Source organism: Triticum urartu, chromosome 7, assembly GCF_003073215.2.
Source record: "Triticum urartu cultivar G1812 chromosome 7, Tu2.1, whole genome shotgun sequence".
In the NCBI taxonomy this organism is placed as follows: domain Eukaryota; kingdom Viridiplantae; phylum Streptophyta; class Magnoliopsida; order Poales; family Poaceae; genus Triticum; species Triticum urartu.
Window position 1 is genome coordinate 17,308,318 of NC_053028.1, and position 20,403 is coordinate 17,328,720.

General features: G+C 44.1%; 2 protein-coding genes across 2 annotated transcripts in view; both read left to right on the forward strand.

Annotated features, from left to right (window-relative positions):
- The window catches only part of LOC125518153 (avenin-like a7), a 36,000-nt gene extending 17,480 nt beyond the window's left edge, over nt 1-18,520 (forward strand). The window contains exon 3 of the mRNA XM_048683084.1: nt 18,155-18,520. Within this exon, the coding sequence (XP_048539041.1) occupies nt 18,155-18,520 (366 nt within the window). The remainder of the gene's footprint in view (nt 1-18,154) is intronic.
- LOC125525518 (agamous-like MADS-box protein AGL61) lies at nt 4,963-5,663 on the forward strand. Its single transcript, XM_048690525.1, has one exon. It carries the CDS (start codon nt 5,004-5,006, stop codon nt 5,610-5,612), a length of 609 nt encoding a protein of 202 aa, XP_048546482.1. The 5' UTR covers nt 4,963-5,003; the 3' UTR covers nt 5,613-5,663.
- Nucleotides 18,521-20,403: the final 1,883 nt, after the last annotated feature.

Sequence of the window (20,403 nt, forward strand, 5' to 3'; positions counted from 1 at the left end):
TTTGAAGCTTTCCGACTGGACCTATCAACTGAACCAGCAAGGTGGGTAAAGGTGGAGAAGCTAGAAAACTGGGCGATCTTCATCAGTATCGATGAGAGAATCCAGCCCTTGTGTTGCATGAACCCGGAGAGATGGGGAGGGAGAAGCAACTGTATATACTGCTGTAATAGGAAACAGTGGATCACATTTGAGTTGGGCTAGCCCCTGCGGGGAGATGCCTCCAATCCAAAAGTCTTCATTCCAATGAACAGTGGGAGTATGATGCAAGCTACATGGGTTGTGCCCAGTATGTTCTATTCGTGTCCGTGATGATTGATGGTCTTGATGCATGGTTATTACTGCTCCCTGTAGCAGCTCATTTTGTAAGACATGTCGACTTTTTGTAGGTATGATCCAAGATGTACTGAACCTTTGTATGTTGGATATATTTGTAGCATGACGACGTCGTGATCGGTTTGTAGCCTCTTAGTTCAGCATGCATGGAAATTATGTTTATCTTTAAGCCAGCTCTACTAGCTTGTTACGAAAAATTGACGTTGGAGCAGGGAAGAGAACAGTGCCTCAATGCCTCTTTTGCAGTCAGTATAAGAGATGTTGACGGTAGGAGGAGCACTGAAATGTTTGCAGTTATATCCATCCTTGAAATGTTTGCAGTTATCAATAGATTCTTCTTCTTTAGGTGCATGACTACTGAAAGATGGACCTGAACATCTTGGTTTGCTCTTGAGTGTAGGAATATTTGCTATGTGTTTTGTTCCTTTCAGCACAGAGAAGCCAGGTTGGTGATAGAACATCTGAACATGGTACATAATTTTATTTTATTTTGCGAAATATGGTACATAAGTTGTTGACGATGCATTTAGTTTCAGACTAGATGGGTGACATTCAAGCTAGGCTTCGTGTCTGCTTTAACTTTGGCATTGAACCAGATGGTTGCTACTGCTGTCTATGCTTGAACTGATAGGTTGTAGATTAGCATGTGTTTTTCTTTATGTGCAAAAAGTTCATCTCCTGTAAAATTTTCAACTTAATACTAGCACCAAAAATACACATCTGATAGCATCAGATGCATATACTGTTGTGGAGATGGTTCATGTTTGACTCTTGGACCGGAGCCCCTCCGGTCCTGTGTATCCCCAGTTCCATGACCTGCCTGTTCTGTTTCACATCGTCAGAGAGAACACTAGTGTTTGCTCTTCATACGGCGGTGCGCGCCGACATAAAAATTGATTTTGGCTCCCGAGCTTGAGTGATCCGAGGAGATTCATGTCGCCTCTGAACTTCTGTTCCCAGCTCCGTACATAGACCAAAGAATTGCTACATGGAGACTGTTATGCTCCAATATAGAGATGGGAAAAATCCAAGTCTAAACATTTGCTGGCAAAAAAAATATCCAAGTCAAAATATTTGCGTATGTTTCTTTTTCTGGAGGGGAGTCAGCTGGGCGTTGTTCTTTTTTTTAGGGTGGGGGCGCTGTTTTGTTTGTTTTTGAGACAATGGAGGCGCCCATGTAGAGCCCGTTCCGAGATAGATATCGTCGTTCGGGAAGCGAGCCACCGCCAGAGAAGACGCCTGCTCGTCTTCCCCGAGCGCTTGCATCCCATCCTCGCCTACAAGGTCGATCCATCCCCCTCCCTGAACCCTAGCATCCTTTCCTTTCCTTTTGTGTCGATCTATCTCTCCTGTTCGTGCGTTGTGGTTAGTTAGTATCCGCCGTCACGCGATCGTTCTGCACCCCGTTGTTAGGTTAGACTTTTACTGTATTCTCCTCCAAGGGATATATGATGATGTTAGAACCCTAGATCCCAAAGAAGTGTTAGAACCCACGATGCAACGGGATCGATCGATCGTCGATGCGCCTCAACTTAACTGTGTGCTTTATTTGGTGATTGGCAAACCTGGACAAGAGGATTATAACTGCCTAAGTGGCTGACTCATCAATTACCTTAGAAGAATTTATCCGTACTGCTGCCATATGTATTGGCATCATCTGGCCTAGGACTGCACTTGTTTTTATATTCGTGGCACCATCTTACTCGTATCATGTTCTTACAATCATACAATGCAAATTGTTCTCACCGGTGGTCTTTCTGTCATGAGAAGTTTTAACCTCAGGGAAACATTTGCAAAGGAAGTTCATTTTCTTTGTTCTGATATAACTCCGCCGAGAATCAAATGCCTCATCTGTCCAAGTGACTTGACAATATTTCTTACGTGTAACTATATAAGTCATATATGGGATATAGTTTGAGTTTGCAACTACCTACATGCTTATCCTTGGTCTTAGCATGCTACCTACATTTTTCATTTCTTAATCAACTCGTTTTTTTTGTAACTTGTCGTTTATCGTGTTTTGTAGAGAGTTCGCCATGATGCATAGCCCGAGCAAATTGTCTTACCCCTCTGTGTGTCTACTCCCTCTGGTCCGTTGGGGCTCCAGGGTTGGATTAACCTTCCAGTAGACCTGCTTCATTCCATCCTTTGTTGGGATCATTTATCGACCTAACTGCGTTTGATAGCACATGTCATTCTTGGCGTGATGCTTTCTTGTCATACCCAACCATATCAACCTTCTATGCCGTATTCCCGCCTTTCCTTGTCCTACCCAATGTTCTTGTCCAAGCTCCCCATCTCCCTTCTAGCAATGGTCGTCATGAGATACGCAAATGTAAGTTGATTGATCTAGCCAACCAGGACAGAGCGCTTTGCTGCCAGATTCCTCAAGAAACTTTTCAGAACATGCTTCCTGACTGCATCGTGATTCGAACAGATGTGCCGGTGAAAATTGATTAAAAAATGAATATACATTCTTAAGCCTCTCAATACGAGACACTATACATGTTTATTTTGTATAAATACTTTGGCGGTCCGTTGTTGTACATATTTCTTTCTGTGTGTATGTTGCATCCCCCGTTGTGTTAGATACCCTGTTCAACCAATCCACGTCAATGTTCACCTTCTTCTTCCGTGGTTTCTGTCTTTTAGCACTTTTTATTGTCTTCTTTCTCTACTTCTTTTCCTTCTATGCAATTACTTTCCTTTACCTGATGCGAACTCATCAGGTCCTCTTGTTTTGTCACCTCACAAGTTCATGGCATCCTTATGCCCATGAAATTTCGCTACACTCTTTTTGAAAAAAATTCCATCCAATTTTGCTACTCTTTTTGACAATTTTTCTTTTCTCTTCCCTCAAATATGCATCCTTGTATTCAACAATTGCATAAATGCACCACCAAATCGCAATTTGTCGCAAGACTTCATAATTCGTTTCAGAGAAGCTGCCATCACCTATGACACCAAGGCCTGCTGTGTTTGCTTCTACCGTCTTATCTATGTCCCGGCTTCAAGGTTGGGCAGACAGAAACATTCTCCCCAAGGTTGTGAAAAACATTCTCCATCAACAGGGGACACCTTCGAAGCTTTCTGACTGGAGTTATCAATTGAACCTGCAAGGTGGGTAAAGGTGGAGAAGCTAGAATACTGGCCGATCTTCATCAGTATCGATGAGAGAATCCAACCCTTGTGTTGCTTGAACCCGGAGAGATGGGAGGGAGAAGCAACTGCATATACTGTTGTAATAGGAAAGAGTGGATCGCATTTGAGATGGGCCAGCCGCTGCAGGGAGATGCCTCCAATCCAAAAATCTTCATTCCCATAAACAGTGGGAGTATGATGCAACCTACATGGGTTGTGCCCACTATGTCCTATTCATGTATGCGACGATCGTTGGCCTTGATGCGTGGCTATTACTGCTCACCGTACCAGCTCCCCTCTGTAGGACATGTTGACTTTTATGTAGGTATGATCCAACAAGTACTTTACCTTTGTATGTTGGATATATTTGTGGTATAACAATGTCGTGCGGAATTTGTAGCCTCTCAGTTCAACATGCATGGAAATTATGTTTATCTTTAAGCCAGCTCTACTAGCTTTGTCGCGAAAAATGGATATTCGAGCAGGGAAGAGAACTGTACCTCACTACCTCTTTTGCTGTTAGTGTAGGAGATGTTGACAGCGGGGAGGATCACTCAAATGTTTGCAGTTATCAAGGGATTCTTCTTCAGGTGCATGACTACAGAAAAATGCACCTGAACATCTTGGTTTTTCGGGAGAGAATCCCTGGTTCATGCAAGGGGGGCCTCGGTCCCGGTTTGTTCGTTGTTTTTTTTCATGCGAGGTGGCTGCGGTACATGCTATTTGTTCAATTTTCTTTCGTGCGAGGGGGCTCGCTACTTGGTCTTCATCCGTTTTTTTCATGCAAGGGAATCGTTACGGGCGAGGTGGGAGAAGGGACGGAAAAAACCAGACGAAGGTGGGAGGATACGAGAGAAAACCATGAAACGGAGACTACCAAGTCGTCCATTAGGAGTAGAGATGATGCAGCGGTCGCTGGGTGGCTGACGGCCGAGGGAGAAGGAGGCGACGCGGCGGCCGCGATCATCTAGGGTTACCCCATGGTGGGAGGGTTGGCTCGTGTGGGGGAGAGGTGAGACCGTGGGAGAGAATCCATGGTTCGTGCAAGGGGGGCCTCGCTCCTGGTTTGTCTGTCGTTTTTTCCATGCGAGGGGGCTTCGGTACATGCTCTTCGTCTGATTTTCTTTCGTGCGAGGGGGCTCGCTACTTGGTCTTCGTCCGTTTTTTTCATGCAACGGAATTGTTACGGGGGAGGTGGGAGGAGGGATGGAAAAAAACCGGAAGAAGGTGGGAGGAGACAAAAAAAACCATGGAACGAAGACTATCAAGCCGTCTACTAGAAGTAGAGATTTGAAGGAACCAAGTGGTCAGCTTGATAAACCATCAACCAAAAATTATTTAAAAAATAGGATTTGAAGGAAGGTTCTTGGAACCTTCGTTTCAGATAATCATATATGGAAGCTAAGCCCATAAGGATAGAATTGATCCATACGTATTAATTGCATCTCCATATATAGATACTAGTACCCCTACTACCAAACCCATCGATCGAAGCTAAGCATCTGCATCTTCCTGCCGATCGACCATCCATGGCGATGAAGATGAAGACGAAGAAGGGAGGGACGGGGAGGAAGAAGAGGGACGAGATGAAGCTCATCCAGGACCCGGCCAAGCGGCAGGTGGCCTTCTCCAAGCGCCGCCCCACCCTCTTCAGCATGGCCGGCGACCTCTCCGCGCTCTGCGGCGTCCACGTCGCCGTCGTCGTCTTCTCCCGCTCCGCGCGCGGCAACGCCTACGCCTTCGGCAGCCCCTCCGTCGATGCCGTCCTCCGACGCTACCACCAAGATGGCGGCCTCGATAAGGATTACGACGCTGCCGCCACTCTTGCCGTCCATGGCGAGGACGATGCTCGCGCTCTGGCGGTGTTGCGGCAGGAGCTGGACGACACCAAGGCGCGTGTGGAGGCGGAGAAGAAGCGCATGAAAAAAGTCGAGGCGAACGTGGAGCGGGCCATGGCGGCAAGGTCAACTGCGCTGTGGTGGCAGGCCGACGTCAAGGCGCTCGGGGCGGCGGAGCTGCCAGAGTTCGAGACGGCGCTCCGGCGGCTCAGGGACACCCTCCTCCGCCGGGTCGACGCGCTGCAGCTTCCAATAGCAGTCTTTGACGCCACTGCACCGCTGGCTCGCATGAACATCTAATCTACGAAGTAGTGGCTAACTAGCGATGCCTAGTTTCTTGAAAAATGTATTAGCGGTGCCTTACTACATCTAAGATCTTATCTCAAAACTAAGAACGCATGCATTATGTGTATATATAATCCTTGCAAACTGTGGATTATGCAATCATATCTTGGTGGTTGATGAGCTCAATTTTCCTGTTCATGGAAGTATTTTGCTGTGTTCACCTTCTATAGAATTATGTTCGTGCCAGTAATTTCTTCAAACCATATCTACGGTCTGGTCTTCAATGAGTGTTTTGGAGGGTTGGCTACCCTTTTTTTTTGCCCTGTTCATTGAAGCATGTTCAGAGTAACAAACATGGATGATGATCGATTCTCTTCTATTGAGCCAGGTACATAGCATACATGAGAGAAATTGCAAGTTTGCCGTATTTGGTCTTTTCGCTTGGATGTTTTGAGCTGAAATAGTTAGGAAATGATTTTGACAAGAAGCACGGCAGCTGATTAAATGATCGAATTCCCCCATCCTGAATGCCAATGTATTGTTTTTTTCTTCTTTCTTTTATATTTCACACCTGACAGCATCAGATGCATATGCTGTTGTGGAGATGGTTCATGTTTGACTCTTGGATTGGAGCCCTTCCTGTGTTGTGTATCCCCAGTTCCATCACCTGCCAATTCTGTTTCACATGGTCCGAGAGAACACTAGTGTTGGTTCCTCCTATGACGGTGCGCCCCGGCATAAAAATTGATTTTGGCTCCTGAGCTCGAGTGATCCTGGGATGGCAAAAGACGTGATATATACAAAAGAGTAAATCCGAGGGGATTCGTGCCACGATAATAAAATTGCGATTTCCACCTCTGAACTTGTGTTCCCAGCTCTGTACAGAGGCCAAAGAACTGCTACATAGACACTGATATACTCCAAAATAGAGATGGGAAAAATCCAAGTCTTAAACATTTGCTGGCAAAAAAAATATCAAAGTCAAAATATTTGCCTTTGTTTCTTTTTCCGGAGGGGAGTTAGCAGGGGTGTTGTTTTTTCTTTTTTTACAGGGACCCGATAACGCCCACATGTGTGGGTGTTAAGAGATCTGGCCACACGTTTTATGTGGTATCTAAAGGACCAGTCCACACATCTGCGTGTGGGCAAAACAAGTAATGCCCACACGCCTGGTCTTTTGCCTCGCAATCCCTCCCACACGCCTACATGTAGGCAAAATAAATAACGCCCACACGCGCGTACTCATGGTCCCGCACACTCCGCGTGACAGTCATCATGTGTCCCCGCAGTTGCCATGGTTCGGACCCTCTTCCATGTTCGTTTAACTGCAGTTGCCATGTTGCTAAACTACAGTTACCATGTCTGACAACTATAGTTGTCATGGTTGCTCAACTGCAGTTGTCATCTCAAGTCAAGTGTCAGATGCCATTTTTGGACAACTGCAGCTGTTGCCATGTATGGTCTGGTCTACTACAGTTGCCATGATTTGAAAACTTTAGGAGTTGCCACCTACTAACACTAGGCAGTTGCCATGTAGCACTATAAAAAAGGCATGTCAAAAAAACATGTTCGGGTAAAGAGAGAGTTGTCATCTGCTTACAAGCATGCTAGGGCAGTTGCCATGTACCCTGCAAAACACATGGCAACTCGGGTAAAGAGAGAGTTGCCATCTGCTTATAAGCACGCTAGGGCAGTTGCCATGTACCCTAGAAAAACACATGGCAACTGACAACTTTGGGTGTGGAAGAGGAGACGGGCGTGTGGGCGAACTGATAAATGCCCACACACCAATCCATCCGCATGCGTGAAAACTGGCGTGTGGGCGAACTCCTAAACGCCCACACACCAACCCCTCCACGTGATGAAACGGACGTGTGGGCGACTGAATAAATACCCACACACCAGTCCAGTCCTATGTGGTATGAAAAATCTGGCAAAACATGCCAAGATTCGTGCAAATACAAACGAATATTGACCCATGCGTGTGGGTGAGATGCAAACGCCCACACGTGTGGGCGTTAGTATTTTCATTTTTATATGGTTTTTTAGGCATCTTTTTTTTATATGGGTGGGAGAGCTGTTCTGTTTTGCTCTGTTTGTCAGCCGGGCCGAACACACAAGTTCCGGACACGACAAGAAGCCCATGTAGGGCCCGCTCATAGAGAGATAGCGCCGTTCGGGAAGTCGGAGAAGAGAAGACGCCGCCTGGTCGTCATCCCCGACCGCCTGCATCCCATCCTCGTCTACAAGGTTGATCCATCCCTCTCCCTGAACCCTAGCTTCCTTTCCTTTCCTTTTGTGTCGATCCATCTCTCCTGTTCGTGCGTTGTGGTAAGTTAGTATCCGCCGTCACGCGATCGTTCTGCACCCCGTTGTTAGGTTAGACTTTTACTGTATTCTCCTCCAAGGGATATATGATGATGTTAGAACCCTAGATTTCCTAAAATAAGTGTTAGATGCAACGGGATCGACCTATCGCCAATGGGCCTCAACTTAACTGTGTACTTTATTTCGTGATCTGCAAACCTTGACAAGAGGTTTACTACTGCCTAACTGGCTGACTCATCAATTACCCTAGATGATTTATCCATACCGCTGCCATATGTATCTGCATCATTACGGCTAGGACTGCACTTGTTTGATATTCGTGGCACCATAATCTTAGTATCATCTTCTTACAATACAAATTGTTCTCACTAGTGGTCTTACTGTCATGAACAAGTTTTAACCTCAAGGAAGCATTTGCAAAGGAAGTTCATTTTCTTTTTTCTGATATAACTCTGCTGAGAATCCAAAGCCTGGTCTGTCCAAGTGTTTTTTTTTCGAACATCCAGGAGATCTGCATGTATTATATTAAAGAAAGATGGATAAACAACACGACCAATCCAAAACAACTCAGAAAAAATAGAAAAACGAACTACACACCCAACCGTGGAACAGCTAACACGCAAAAAAGCCCCTACAAGCTGAACACAATAACATGCAGTTAATGAAGGATCAAACGACCAAAACTCGCCACCTCCCACTGCCTAGCGTCAGCTTTGATTTGATCAACGACATTTTGCAAAGGCGTGAAGTGATTATCAAAGACTCTTCTGTTTCTCTCGCGCCATATGCTCCAGATGATCAAATGAACTAAGGAGTTCAGAGATTTCCTCGTAGTTCCTTGAGTAATGAGTCTAGCATTGTGCCAACAATCCTGGAGAAACGGTAATCCTTGAGGCACTATCTCACTCAAACCAGCCCACTGAAGCACCATATTCCAAATAATCTGCACGACCGAGCAACCTATGAATAAATGATGAATGGTTTCTTGAGTGTTATGATAGTAGCAGCAAGCATCCTGGTGAGGCAAACCACGTTTGGCAAGACGGTCATTTGTCCATACACGCCCTCTGACGACCAGCCATATAAAAAGTTTGATTTTCAGAGGCGCCCAAGTCTTCCAGATACCACTAGCCATGTTGCATTTTACCGCAGCACAAAAATGCGCATTATAAACAGACCTTGCTGAATAATCTCCCTTTGCCTCCCAAGTCCAAGTCCAGTTATCTTCATTCGAGGGATCAAGATGAATATTGGTAACGATCTCCATAAGTTTAACACCTCATGGAAGGTACGAATAGAAATCTGCCCCTTAATATCTTTAATCCAAGCTCCATCAATCATTGCATCTGCAACAGTTCTTCTTTCTCTGACGACTGTTGGGACATCGTTAATAACATTCGGTGCATAATCTGCAACAATGCCCCCCTCAATCCATCTATCCATCCAGAAGTAGCTTCGCTGCTCGTTTCCCAAAACCACTCTCGCCGCAGCATTGAAAAGCTGTCTATTGTTATACTCCAGGGGGTTGAGCATGATGCTCCAAGAGCGATCCCTAGCAGTACGGGCCTTCCATGCCCAATGCAACTTTAGAGTAAAATTCATAATCTCAAGGTCCAGTATGTCCAAGCCACCACACTCCTTCGGTCTGCAAACATATTTCCATCTCACTAAACAATGGCCACCATTCACAACTTCAGTACCCTTTCAAAGAAAAGCTCTCCTAATTTTATCAATGGCCTTGAACACCCACGGAGGTGGATCCAACGACATGAGGTGGAAAATCGGTATAGCCGAAAGCACGGCCTGAACCAATATCCAACGACCACTCTGAAACAGAAAGCCGGTTCGCCATGTCCCTAATTTGTCCCTGTTCTTGTTGATCAAGCACTGAAAGTCCTGATTGCGCAATTTTTTCAGACTAAGTAGTAGACCCAAATACCTTATGGGAAGTTGTTCAATCTGACAGTTTAAGATGTTACCAACCTCGGCAATCAGCTGATCCTCGCGGGAAATTGGAGTTATTGAACTTTGGTTCATGTTACATCTCAGACCTGAGGCACTCCCAAAAATATTTAGAAGTACTCTAGTTGCCTCTACCTCATTATGTGCAGCCTCAAGAAATAGAATGACATCATCCACGTATACGGACAAACGTTGAGGAATGGCATGGTTGCTAGTGAATTTTTCAATGACTCCACATTCATCTGCCTTGTCAAACAACTTGCTTAACATATCCATGGCAATTGTAAATAGCATGGGAGAAAGGGCATCTCCTTGCCTAAGGCCACGACCGTGCCAAAAACTAACTCCAGGAATCCCGTTCAACAATATTTTAGTCGAGGCGGTTCTTAGTAGCATGGCAATCCAAACACACCATTTAGGACCAAAGCCAATCCTCTTTAAGACCTCAGGAAGGAACTGCCACGCAACCGTGTCGAAGGCCTTTGCAATGTCCAGTCTAATTATGAGGCTTTTGCATCTTCTTTCCTTCAGAAGCTTGGCTGACTCTCGGACCAATTTAAAATTCTCATGCAGTAAACGACCTTACAAAAATGCACCTTGATTTTCACCAATTATATGTGGGAGCACAGAGGCTAATCTCCTTGCGAGCACTTTAGACACAAATTTTGCTAGGCTGTGAACAAGGCTGATCGGTCGGAAGTCGTTAGGACTGCTAGTTCCTGGTCTTTCTGGTAAAAGCACCAAATGTGCATTGTTAACCTTATCAAATGCCTGCGTATTAAGCGAATGTATGGCATCAAATACCTCCTTCAAGTCTTTTTTTTATAATCTGCCAGCAGCTTTGATAAAAAGAGATGTTGTAACCGTCAGTGGTCCAGGTGCCTTTTCCTTTGGCATATCCTTAATGGCTTCCCAAATTTCCTCCTCTGAAAAAGACATCTCTAGTCTGCTCAAATCTTGTTGATTGTCACCCAGAACATCAAGATTCAGAGTCTCAAGCCTGACAGCCGATGAGCCAAACCTTCCAATGAAGTGTCCGCGAAGAGCCTTTTCAATATCATTATGATCGGATACAACCGTGTTGCCATCAGCTAGCGAACCTATGAAGTTCTTTCTTCTTTTGTGGTTAGCATGGATATGAAAATAGGTTGTGTTTGCATCCCCTTCACGAAGCCTCTAAATTCTTGACCTTTGCCGAGCCATAGTCCTTTTAATCGTGCATAGACCCATCAATTTTTGTTTCAACTCCCTTCTAAAGGACAACACTCTGCTGTCTTCGGCCTGATCAAAGAGGCCAATTATGGTCTTTGCCCAAACAATCTGTTCTTGATTGTCTCCATATTTTCTAGCGCTCAATCTTTGGAGATCTTTTGCCGTTCGTTTGAGTTTCTCATGGAAACGCATAATGGGATTGGAGCTTATCTCCCCATCCGAGTTATTCCAAGCTGAATCAACTATTTCGGTGAAGCCATCTCTATGCCTCCAAAAGGTCTCAAATCTGAACCTTTTGCACTTGAATGCCTTAACGACCGTGGACAGCAAGAGTGGGCAGTGATCTGATAAAGAGGATGAGATTTCCTTCAAGAAACAGACTGGGAATTGAGTGTGCCATTCCACGGAGCCAAGGACATGATCAATCTTGCAAAGAACGGTGTTTTGTTTGTCATTCGACCATGTATAAGCCCGACCATTTAAATGAATGTCACTCAATTGCAGATCATTAACCATCCTCCTAAACTTGCCCATCAATTGCAGATCATTAACCATCCTCCTAAACTTGCCCATCAATTGAGGTTATGGTTGGTTAAAATCACCCATGACCGCCCATGGCCCATGAATGCTGCTGCGAGTATTCCTAATTTCCTCAAGAAAATGGATTTTATCACTCGTAGCCTGAGGCCCATAGGCTGATGTTATACAGAAAGGAGAGTAGCCACCATACGTGAACATGATCGTCATGGAGAACTCGGCCATGATGGTGGTATCACCCTCGACCTTCGAAGAGTCCCTAGCAATAAGAATCCCCTGCCCCCTAGTCCCATCCGTGGGTAGAAAATAAAATTCATCTAAGGAAGGTCCAAGACATTGCGCAACCATATAAGGAGAAAAGACCTCAATTTTTACAACTCAATCTTTTTACATGTAACTATGTAAGTGTTGGAAATATGCCCTAGAGGCAATATTAATAATAAATAAGTTATTATTATATTTCCTTGTTCATGATAATAGTTTATTATTCATGCTAGAATTGTATTGATAGGAAACTCAGATACATGTGTGGATACATAGACAACACCATGTCCCTAGTAAGCCTCTAGTTGACTAGCTTGTTGATCAATAGATGGTTACGGTTTCCTGACCATGGACATTGGATGTCGTTGATAACGGGATCACATCATTAGGAGAATGATGTGATGGACAAGACCCAATCCTAAGCATAGCACAAGATCTTGTAGTTCGTATGCTATAGCTTTTCTAATGTCAAGTATCATTTCCTTAGACCATGAGATTGTGCAACTCCCGGATACCGTAGGAATACTTTGGGTGTGCCAAACGTCACAACGTAACTGAGTGGCTATAAAGGTACACTATAGGTATCTCCGAAAGTGTCTGTTGGGTTGGCACGAATTGAGACTGGGATTTGTCACTCCGTGTAAACGGAGAGGTATCTCTGGGCCCACTCGGTAGGACATCATCATAATGTGCACAATGTGATCAAGGAGTTGATCACGGGATGATGTGTTACGGAACGAGTAAAGAGACTTGCCGGTAACGAGATTGAACAAGGTATCGGGATACCGACGATCGAATCTCAGGCAAGTATCGTACCGATAGACAAAGGGAATTGTATGCGGGATTGATTGAATCCTCGACATTGTGGTTCATCCGATGAGATCATCGAGGAGCATGTGGGAGCCAACATGGGTATCCAGATCCCGCTGTTGGTTATTGACCGGAGAGTCATCTCGGTCATGTCTGCATGGTTCCCGAACCCGTAGGGTCTACACACTTAAGGTTCGGTGACGCTAGGGTTATAGAGATATTAGTATGCGGTAACCCGAAAGTTGTTCGGAGTCCCGGATGAGATCCCGGACGTCACGAGGAGTTCCGGAATGGTCCGGAGGTAAAGATTTATATATGGGAAGTCTTATTTTGGTCGCCGGAAAAGTTTCGCGCATTATCGGTATTGTACCGGGAGTGCCGAAAGGGGTCCGGGGGTCCACCAAGGGGGTCCACCTGCCCCGGGGGGCCACATGGGCTGTAGGGGTGTGCGCCTTGGCCTATATGGGCCAAGGGCACCAGCCCCAAGAGGCCCATGCGCCAAGAGATAAGGGAAAGGAAGAGTCCTAAAAGGGGAAGGCACCTCCTAGGTGCCTTGGGGAGGATGGACTCCTCCCTGGCCGCACCCTTCCTTGGAGGAAGGGCCAAGGCTGCGCCCCCCCTCTCCCTTGGCCCTATATATAGTGGGGGAAGGGAGGGCAGCGGCACCTAAGCCCTGGCGCCTGCCTCTCCCTCCCGTGACACATCTCCCTCCTCCCGCAGCGCTTGGCGAAGCCTTGTTGGAATCCCGCTACTTCCACCACCACGCCGTCGTGCTGCTGGATCTCCATCAACCTCTCCTTTCCCCTTGCTGGATCAAGAAGGAGGAGACGTCGCTGCTCCGTACGTGTGTTGAACGCGGAGGTGCCGTCCGTTCGGCGCTAGGATCATCGGTGATTTGGATCACGACGAGTACGACTCCATCAACCCCGTTCTCTTGAACGCTTCCGCTTAGCGATCTACAAGGGTATGTAGATGCACTATCCTTCCCCTCGTTGCTGGTTTCTCCTTAGAGAGATCTTGGTGACACGTAGGAAAATTTTGAATTTCTGCTACGTTCCCCAACAGTAAGTCATATACGGGATATAGTTTGAATTGTCCATGCAAAAAGTAGTTTGAGTCTGCAAGTGGACAGGGGGTAGAACTTAGAACAGCCTAAGTGTTCAACTACACTAGAAAAGTTTCAGCATATCCGCATTACCGCTCATGTTGGTTATTGACAGAGCTAGAACAACGGTTGTTCTGTTTGGTGTATGTACAAGATACGGATTTATTTTAACGTGCTTAACCATTGTCTTAGCATGCTACCTACATTTTGCATTTCTTAATCAAGTCATTTTTTAACTTCTCATTTACCGTGTTTTGTAGACAGTTTGTCATGATGCATAGCCCGAGAAAATTGTCTTACCCCTCTGTTTCTACTCCCTCTGGTCTGTCGGGGCTCCAGGGTTGGATTGACCTTCCAGTAGATCTGCTTCATTCCATCCTTCCTTTGTTGGGATCATTTATCGACCTAACTGCGTTTATTAGCACATGCCGTTCTTGGCGTGCTGCTTTCTCGTCATACCCAACCAAATCAACCTTCTATGCTGTATTCCCGCCTTTCCTCGTCCTACCCAATGTCCTTGTCCAAGCTCCACATCTCCCTTGTAGCAATGGTCGTCATGAGCTACGCACATGTAAGTTCATTGATCTAGCCAACCAGGATAGAGCGCTTTGCTGCCAGATTCCTCAAGAAACTTTTCAGAACATGCAACTTGTTGGCGTTTCCTATGGGCATCTCATATGCTGCCTCAAAGGAAATTTTCTTGTTGTTGATGTCTTCACTGCTGCCAAGATTTCCTCCATGTCTCCCACTGAATAGTGACTTTGAGTTCTACTACTGTGGCACCATGACAGCTCCCCCTGCATCACCTAACTGCCATCTACTTGTCAGCACCCCTCACTTCTTGTTTGATTGGCCGGTTGGAAGTGACTCTTGGTATCAACCCAAGATTTCCCGTTCATCCATATGGTTCAAATGGTGGAATTCGATGGCCAGTTCATTGCCATGGGTTGTGATCAAAGTATCTACATTCTGAAGTTGGCCCCCCAGCTTGTCCTGCAGCAGATAACAACCAGCAGGTTTTGGGAAGGCATGGCCACATGCCCACAAGGCCGATGGGTAGTGGTCTGTGGTGACATGTTTCTCATCGTTGGTGATTATGTTGGCTTGTTGTCATCTGAAGCACCAGTCCTCTAGAAAACCTACCATCTTGACATGTCGACCAGACCTGCAAAATGGGTGAAGGTGAAGAAGCTGGACAACTGGGCACTCTTTGTAAGTTCTGATTTGAGGAGCCCATCGTTTTCTTGCTTGAGCCCGGAACAACGGGGAGGGCGGAGTAATTGGCTGTACTACTCCCATTACTCTCAGCTTTGGATCGTACATAGCTTGGGTGACGAGGCAGATGCTGCGTGGGATCCTTCCACCAACCCCAATCTTTCCTACAAGAGAAACTGGTACAAAAATGTGCATGCCTTCTCGGTTGACCCAAGCATGTTCAGTTCCAATGACCAATGACCGTCAATTTGCAACTACTGCTTGCTGCTCTACCAGCTTCTTCTGAGAAAATATCGGACCATCTGCAGCTTGGATAGGTGATTTTCATGGTGGAAGGAGTGTCGATGTTTTTTTCTGTTAATTTCAACCTTGAGTTTTGAGAACATTGTAGGGAGGCTTTTACTCAAGCTTTTGCAGTTAGTTTGTTTTTCAGTTTGCTGTTTAATCTTTACAGTGTGGATGAATAGGTATTACATTTTCCCTTTCAGAAAAAATGCACTAAGTTTTGCTTATTTGTGATGTAATTGGTAGGTTCTAGCCTCTTTGTTCAGCATCCACCAAAGAGATGTGCTTCTTTTATCAGTTACTCCCTCCGTTCCGAATTACTTGTCTTGGATTTGTCTTAACTTCCAGGTTCTATTCTTCCTCGTTTCCAAGTCTGCACTCGTTGTTTTCTTGACAATAGTAAGATGTCAATCCTATTAACCCTCAGGAGTTTGAAACTATTGTTCTAAAAAGCAATAATTTTTTAGTAACACTAATATTTCTTGAATAAGTAGTTTGACCATTGTTTGACCACAGTTTGACCATTGTTTGACCAGATTTGACCAAAATTCAAAAAAACTGAAATAATTATTTAATAACACTAATATTCTTGAATAATTATTTAGTAACACTAATACTTCTTGAATAAGTAATTTGACCATAGTTTGACCAGATTTAATGAAAATTTAAAAAAACTGAAATTTGAGCATAACTTTTTTTCCTTTTGGAATATGAGGATTCTACAAATTTGCAAACAGGCTGTAGGCGGTCTCCATCGGATGTAACTTTTTGAGTAGATGATTTTTCATATAAAAAACTTTTTAATCCGAGTTCGTATGCAAAAGTTATGCCCATTTTACAAATTCTAGAGAGATTTTGTAAATAAAGTCGGAATTCATATTTGTAAATTTTCCCAACAACTAGACCACATATCACATGGAAAACTTATTTTATTTTATTTTTTTGACATTTCGATCATTTTTTTTTGTTTTTTCTAAAACTGAAAAGGCGGTCAGGGGGGGTTTGAAAATGGGACCTTTAGTACCGGTTCGTGCCATTAACCGGTATTAATGCCTCAAAGCCCATTAGTCCCGGTTGGTGGAAACCGGGACTAAAGGTCTAACCTTTAGTACCGGTTGGTGCCACCAACCGGGACTAATGGACATCGCACCCTTTAGTCCCGGTTCGTGGCACGAACCGGGACTAAAGGGCCCAGGTGAACCGGGACTAATGCCTTAGCCGCACGAACCGGGATAAATGCACCCATTGGTCCCGGTTCTGGACTGAACCGGGACTAATGGGCTTACCCGGCCTGGACCAAAGCCCCCTTTTCTACTAGTGTATCTAGACTCATTTTAGTGCTAGATACCTCCGTATCTAGACAAATCTAAGACAAGTAATTCGGAACGGAGGAAGTAGATGTGTTGTTCAAATACTTACTGGTTCTTTTACTGGAACTGGCAAGTTTCAAGTGTCGCTTTGCCTCAAGAGGTATGATGGGACCTTGTGAATTAACCAAGGCATCCCATTAATCAGTGTGTGAGAAAGGGGTTCTTCTTCAGGTGTGTGCTTTCGTTTCAGATTGCATGCGTCGAAATGAAGGAAGACATATGTATACCGCTGAAACATGTGTGTGCTTTCCCTTTAGTTAATTTTACCACAGGGAATTGCCAGATGTAACATCTGGTTGCAAAGTTATTGAGGATTCATTTAGTTTCAGGCTCAAATGGATGAAATTCTTGATATGTTTCGTGTCAGGAACTTTTTGCATCAGGTTTCACTTGGCTGTAACATGAAATTGAGGAGCACCAAAATATACATCTGATGCGTATGCTGTTGTGTTGCTGGGTGGCACCACTTGTACCGGAGCCATTCCTATGTTGTGTATCTTTAGTTCCACTAGTCAATGTGTACGTGCAATGCACGTTAATTTGAAAGTATATTAAATGCATGTGGATATTAAGTGGGATATTATTTGCGTGTTATTATGTGATTAGCATTATTTTTGGCATTAAATTAACTGCACTCTAAATGTGTTGAGCGCGTTTAGCGCTCGACATTGAATCAGTTTAGGTCGTTGAATTGACATGATTTGATGGACGAGATTAATTGGTATAGATGACTTGCATCTTCTTTTCTTTGATACGTTCAGAAAATAGATTGCCTGTATATATTGTGTTCTGTTCTCTCCCTCCGGTGAAGCGTAAGCGGAGCTCACAATGATAAATTTGCTTTTGCCTCCCGAGGTTGATTGATCCCGGCACCGACAAGATTTGTGTTGTAAAAAAAAAAAAGGATATTTGTGATATAAGGGAGTATATGAGATTACAAAATGGGTTTCACAAAGGGATGAAAACTGGACTGGATTACTTATCTGCATGGCAGTTAGATAACATGTGCCAAAAAGTATACTTGATTATCATCCAAGATTAGATTTGTAGCACCACCTAACACAATCATACGAAATGATCAGGTAGAGAAGGAAACAAAAAAACGGACACTTTACGAAAGCTATCTAGGAATACCAATGAAGATCCTCATCCATCATCCTTTAATCAAATATATATCAAAGAAAACTAATTACCAGACATCATGAAGACTTTGTTCATCCTCGCTCTCTCCTAACCCTCTTAGGCCTTGTACAATGGAAGGTGCTTAGAGAGATACTTAGAAAAATAAACCTATTTTTTTTTAAGCACCGGTGCCTATTTTTACAGGAAAGATGCTTAGTTAAGCGTCTATCTTGTACAAATAAGCACCGGTGCTTAAGAAAAGCCTGGTTTATTTCTCGAAACACCTCCCATTATACAAGGCCTTAGGGATCAATGTTGTTGCGCAGTTGGACACTACCTGTAACCAGGGCTCCGAACAATGTCAGCAGCAGATGGACCCATGTGTGCAATTCCTGCGACACCAGTGCAGCACAGTGACGCGGCCATTTGTGCAGTCGCGTATGTGGCAACTTAGCAGCTGCCATATAATGCGACACCAGTGTTGCCAGCAGCTAGCGCAGATCCTGGAGCAGTTCAGATGCCAGGCCATCCACAGCATGGCTCAAGCTATCATGCAGCCGCAGCCCCAGCAGCAAGCTCCAGTTGAGATCATGAGGATGTCGCTTCAGACCTTGCCGTCGATGTGCAACGTGTATGTCCCGGCATACTGCAACCGCCACGGCATCCCCATGGCCAGATGTAGCGGTGGATGGGTCTATGAGTCAATAATGTAGTGGTGGCAACATAAAAAGAGGTGACATGCATGATTGCGTGACCTGTACGGCTGTACTAGTCGCAACTTGGAAATAACAATCAACATCTGTTTCTGGATGAATAAAGCATTTTCCTGAATAACACTGCATGTCTTGCATGGTAGATGAAATCTAAGATGCATCTGACCGACTGAACCATCACCGTACGCCTCCTGTTATGCTAAACCAAAAAAGTTCACAGCATGAAGAGGGAGAGTACATATGAAGAAGAGAGACCAGATCAAGGGGATATACAGACACATGAACGAGCTTTATACAAAAAATTAATGGATTTGAGACCAGTATTGGCATACCCAGACTTCTTGTTCAGTACAAATCTCATTTATATAGTGTAGTTCCAAGGAGCATGATATAGTTCCAACGAGCTCCTTGGAACTGTTGTGCTTAACGTTTAAAGAGAAGACAAAGCTGTTGATTCCGAGTTATACATGACGTACAGATTAAATGATGGTCTGCATGTTTCCATAATGGTTTTCTCTCTGAATTTGTAAAGACATCGTTACAAGGATATCACCATATTTTTTATAGTAAAAACTTGTCATCTCTGCATCAAAATTCTTTGGTTGTTCGTTCTTTGTTAGATATATGCCTTATCGTGTACCTAACTACTTATTTCAAATTCTGAACGTTACTTGGTCAACCATGCTTTTAGCACTTCATCATACTGTTTGTATCTTTGTTCCAGTGAAGTTTCTCATAGGCGATTGAGGCGTTGACGTAATATGCAGACAGCAAGATGTTGATTTCCGAGTTAGATATTTACTAGCAAATATGCATGTGCGTTACAAGGGGAGAAAAAAAATCACACGTCATACCATGATGTATAGGTTAATGTTGATTGGTGTTTTCGCTTATGGTGCTCCCCCGGAATTTTGATGACGTGGTATTGAGGTTATCACCTTATTTTTTATAGGAACAAAGTGTGACCTCCGCATGAAAATTATTTTGTGGCACATTCTTTGTTTCGATATGCCTAACTGCTTACCTGATCCAATTCTGAACCATACTTGGTCAACCTATTTTTAGCACTTCATCATATTGTTTGCATCTTTGTTCCAGTGAAGTATATCATATGTGGTTGAGGCTATCGTGCCGAAAGGGTAGGAAGATGGAGGAGCAGATTCTTACAGCAAGCCGGTAACTTTATGATTTGTGACTAATCTTATATGTAGTGTGGCTGTCTGGCATGGAGAGAAATTTTGAATGATAGGGCGAATTCGACTCTTCAGAACTCAAGAAGACCTCCGATTCTATGCACTCGATTGATTTATGAGCAATTCTTATGCACTCAATTGGCCTATATACATGTCCGATTTATGGCAATGCAGTTGACCATACAAGATACCCCAATGATAAGTAATTATTTAATCAAACATCAAGCTACAATCATGCTCAAGTAATTCTAGCTTTCTACATGGTTAAAACTTATTATTCTATTACATCATTATACACTATCCAATATAATTCTAAATGGCTAGAAATTTCAGTCTTCTTCTGGATAATTGTTTTATAAAGTCAAGTTTTAAATTCACTCTAACTCAGATGCGGTATATCCATTGATATTTTAGTCGAGACATTGTATTTTTCTTTTGTTTCTTAGGTCTATTTTGTAATGAAAAGATATCCTCAAACTGATGATTCCATGTTATGGACGACAATCCACCACAAGCATGCATTTGTTTCAAAACATCAGCCTTTCTTGGTTGACAAATACATGTATTGCACATGTATGTTTTTAACAAATGGAGGGTTAAGATTAAGGAAGTTTTTTGTTAAGACGAATGTTGCATCACCTGGCTATATGGGAGTTTTCAGTGGTTGCAATCGCACATACACCATGTGTT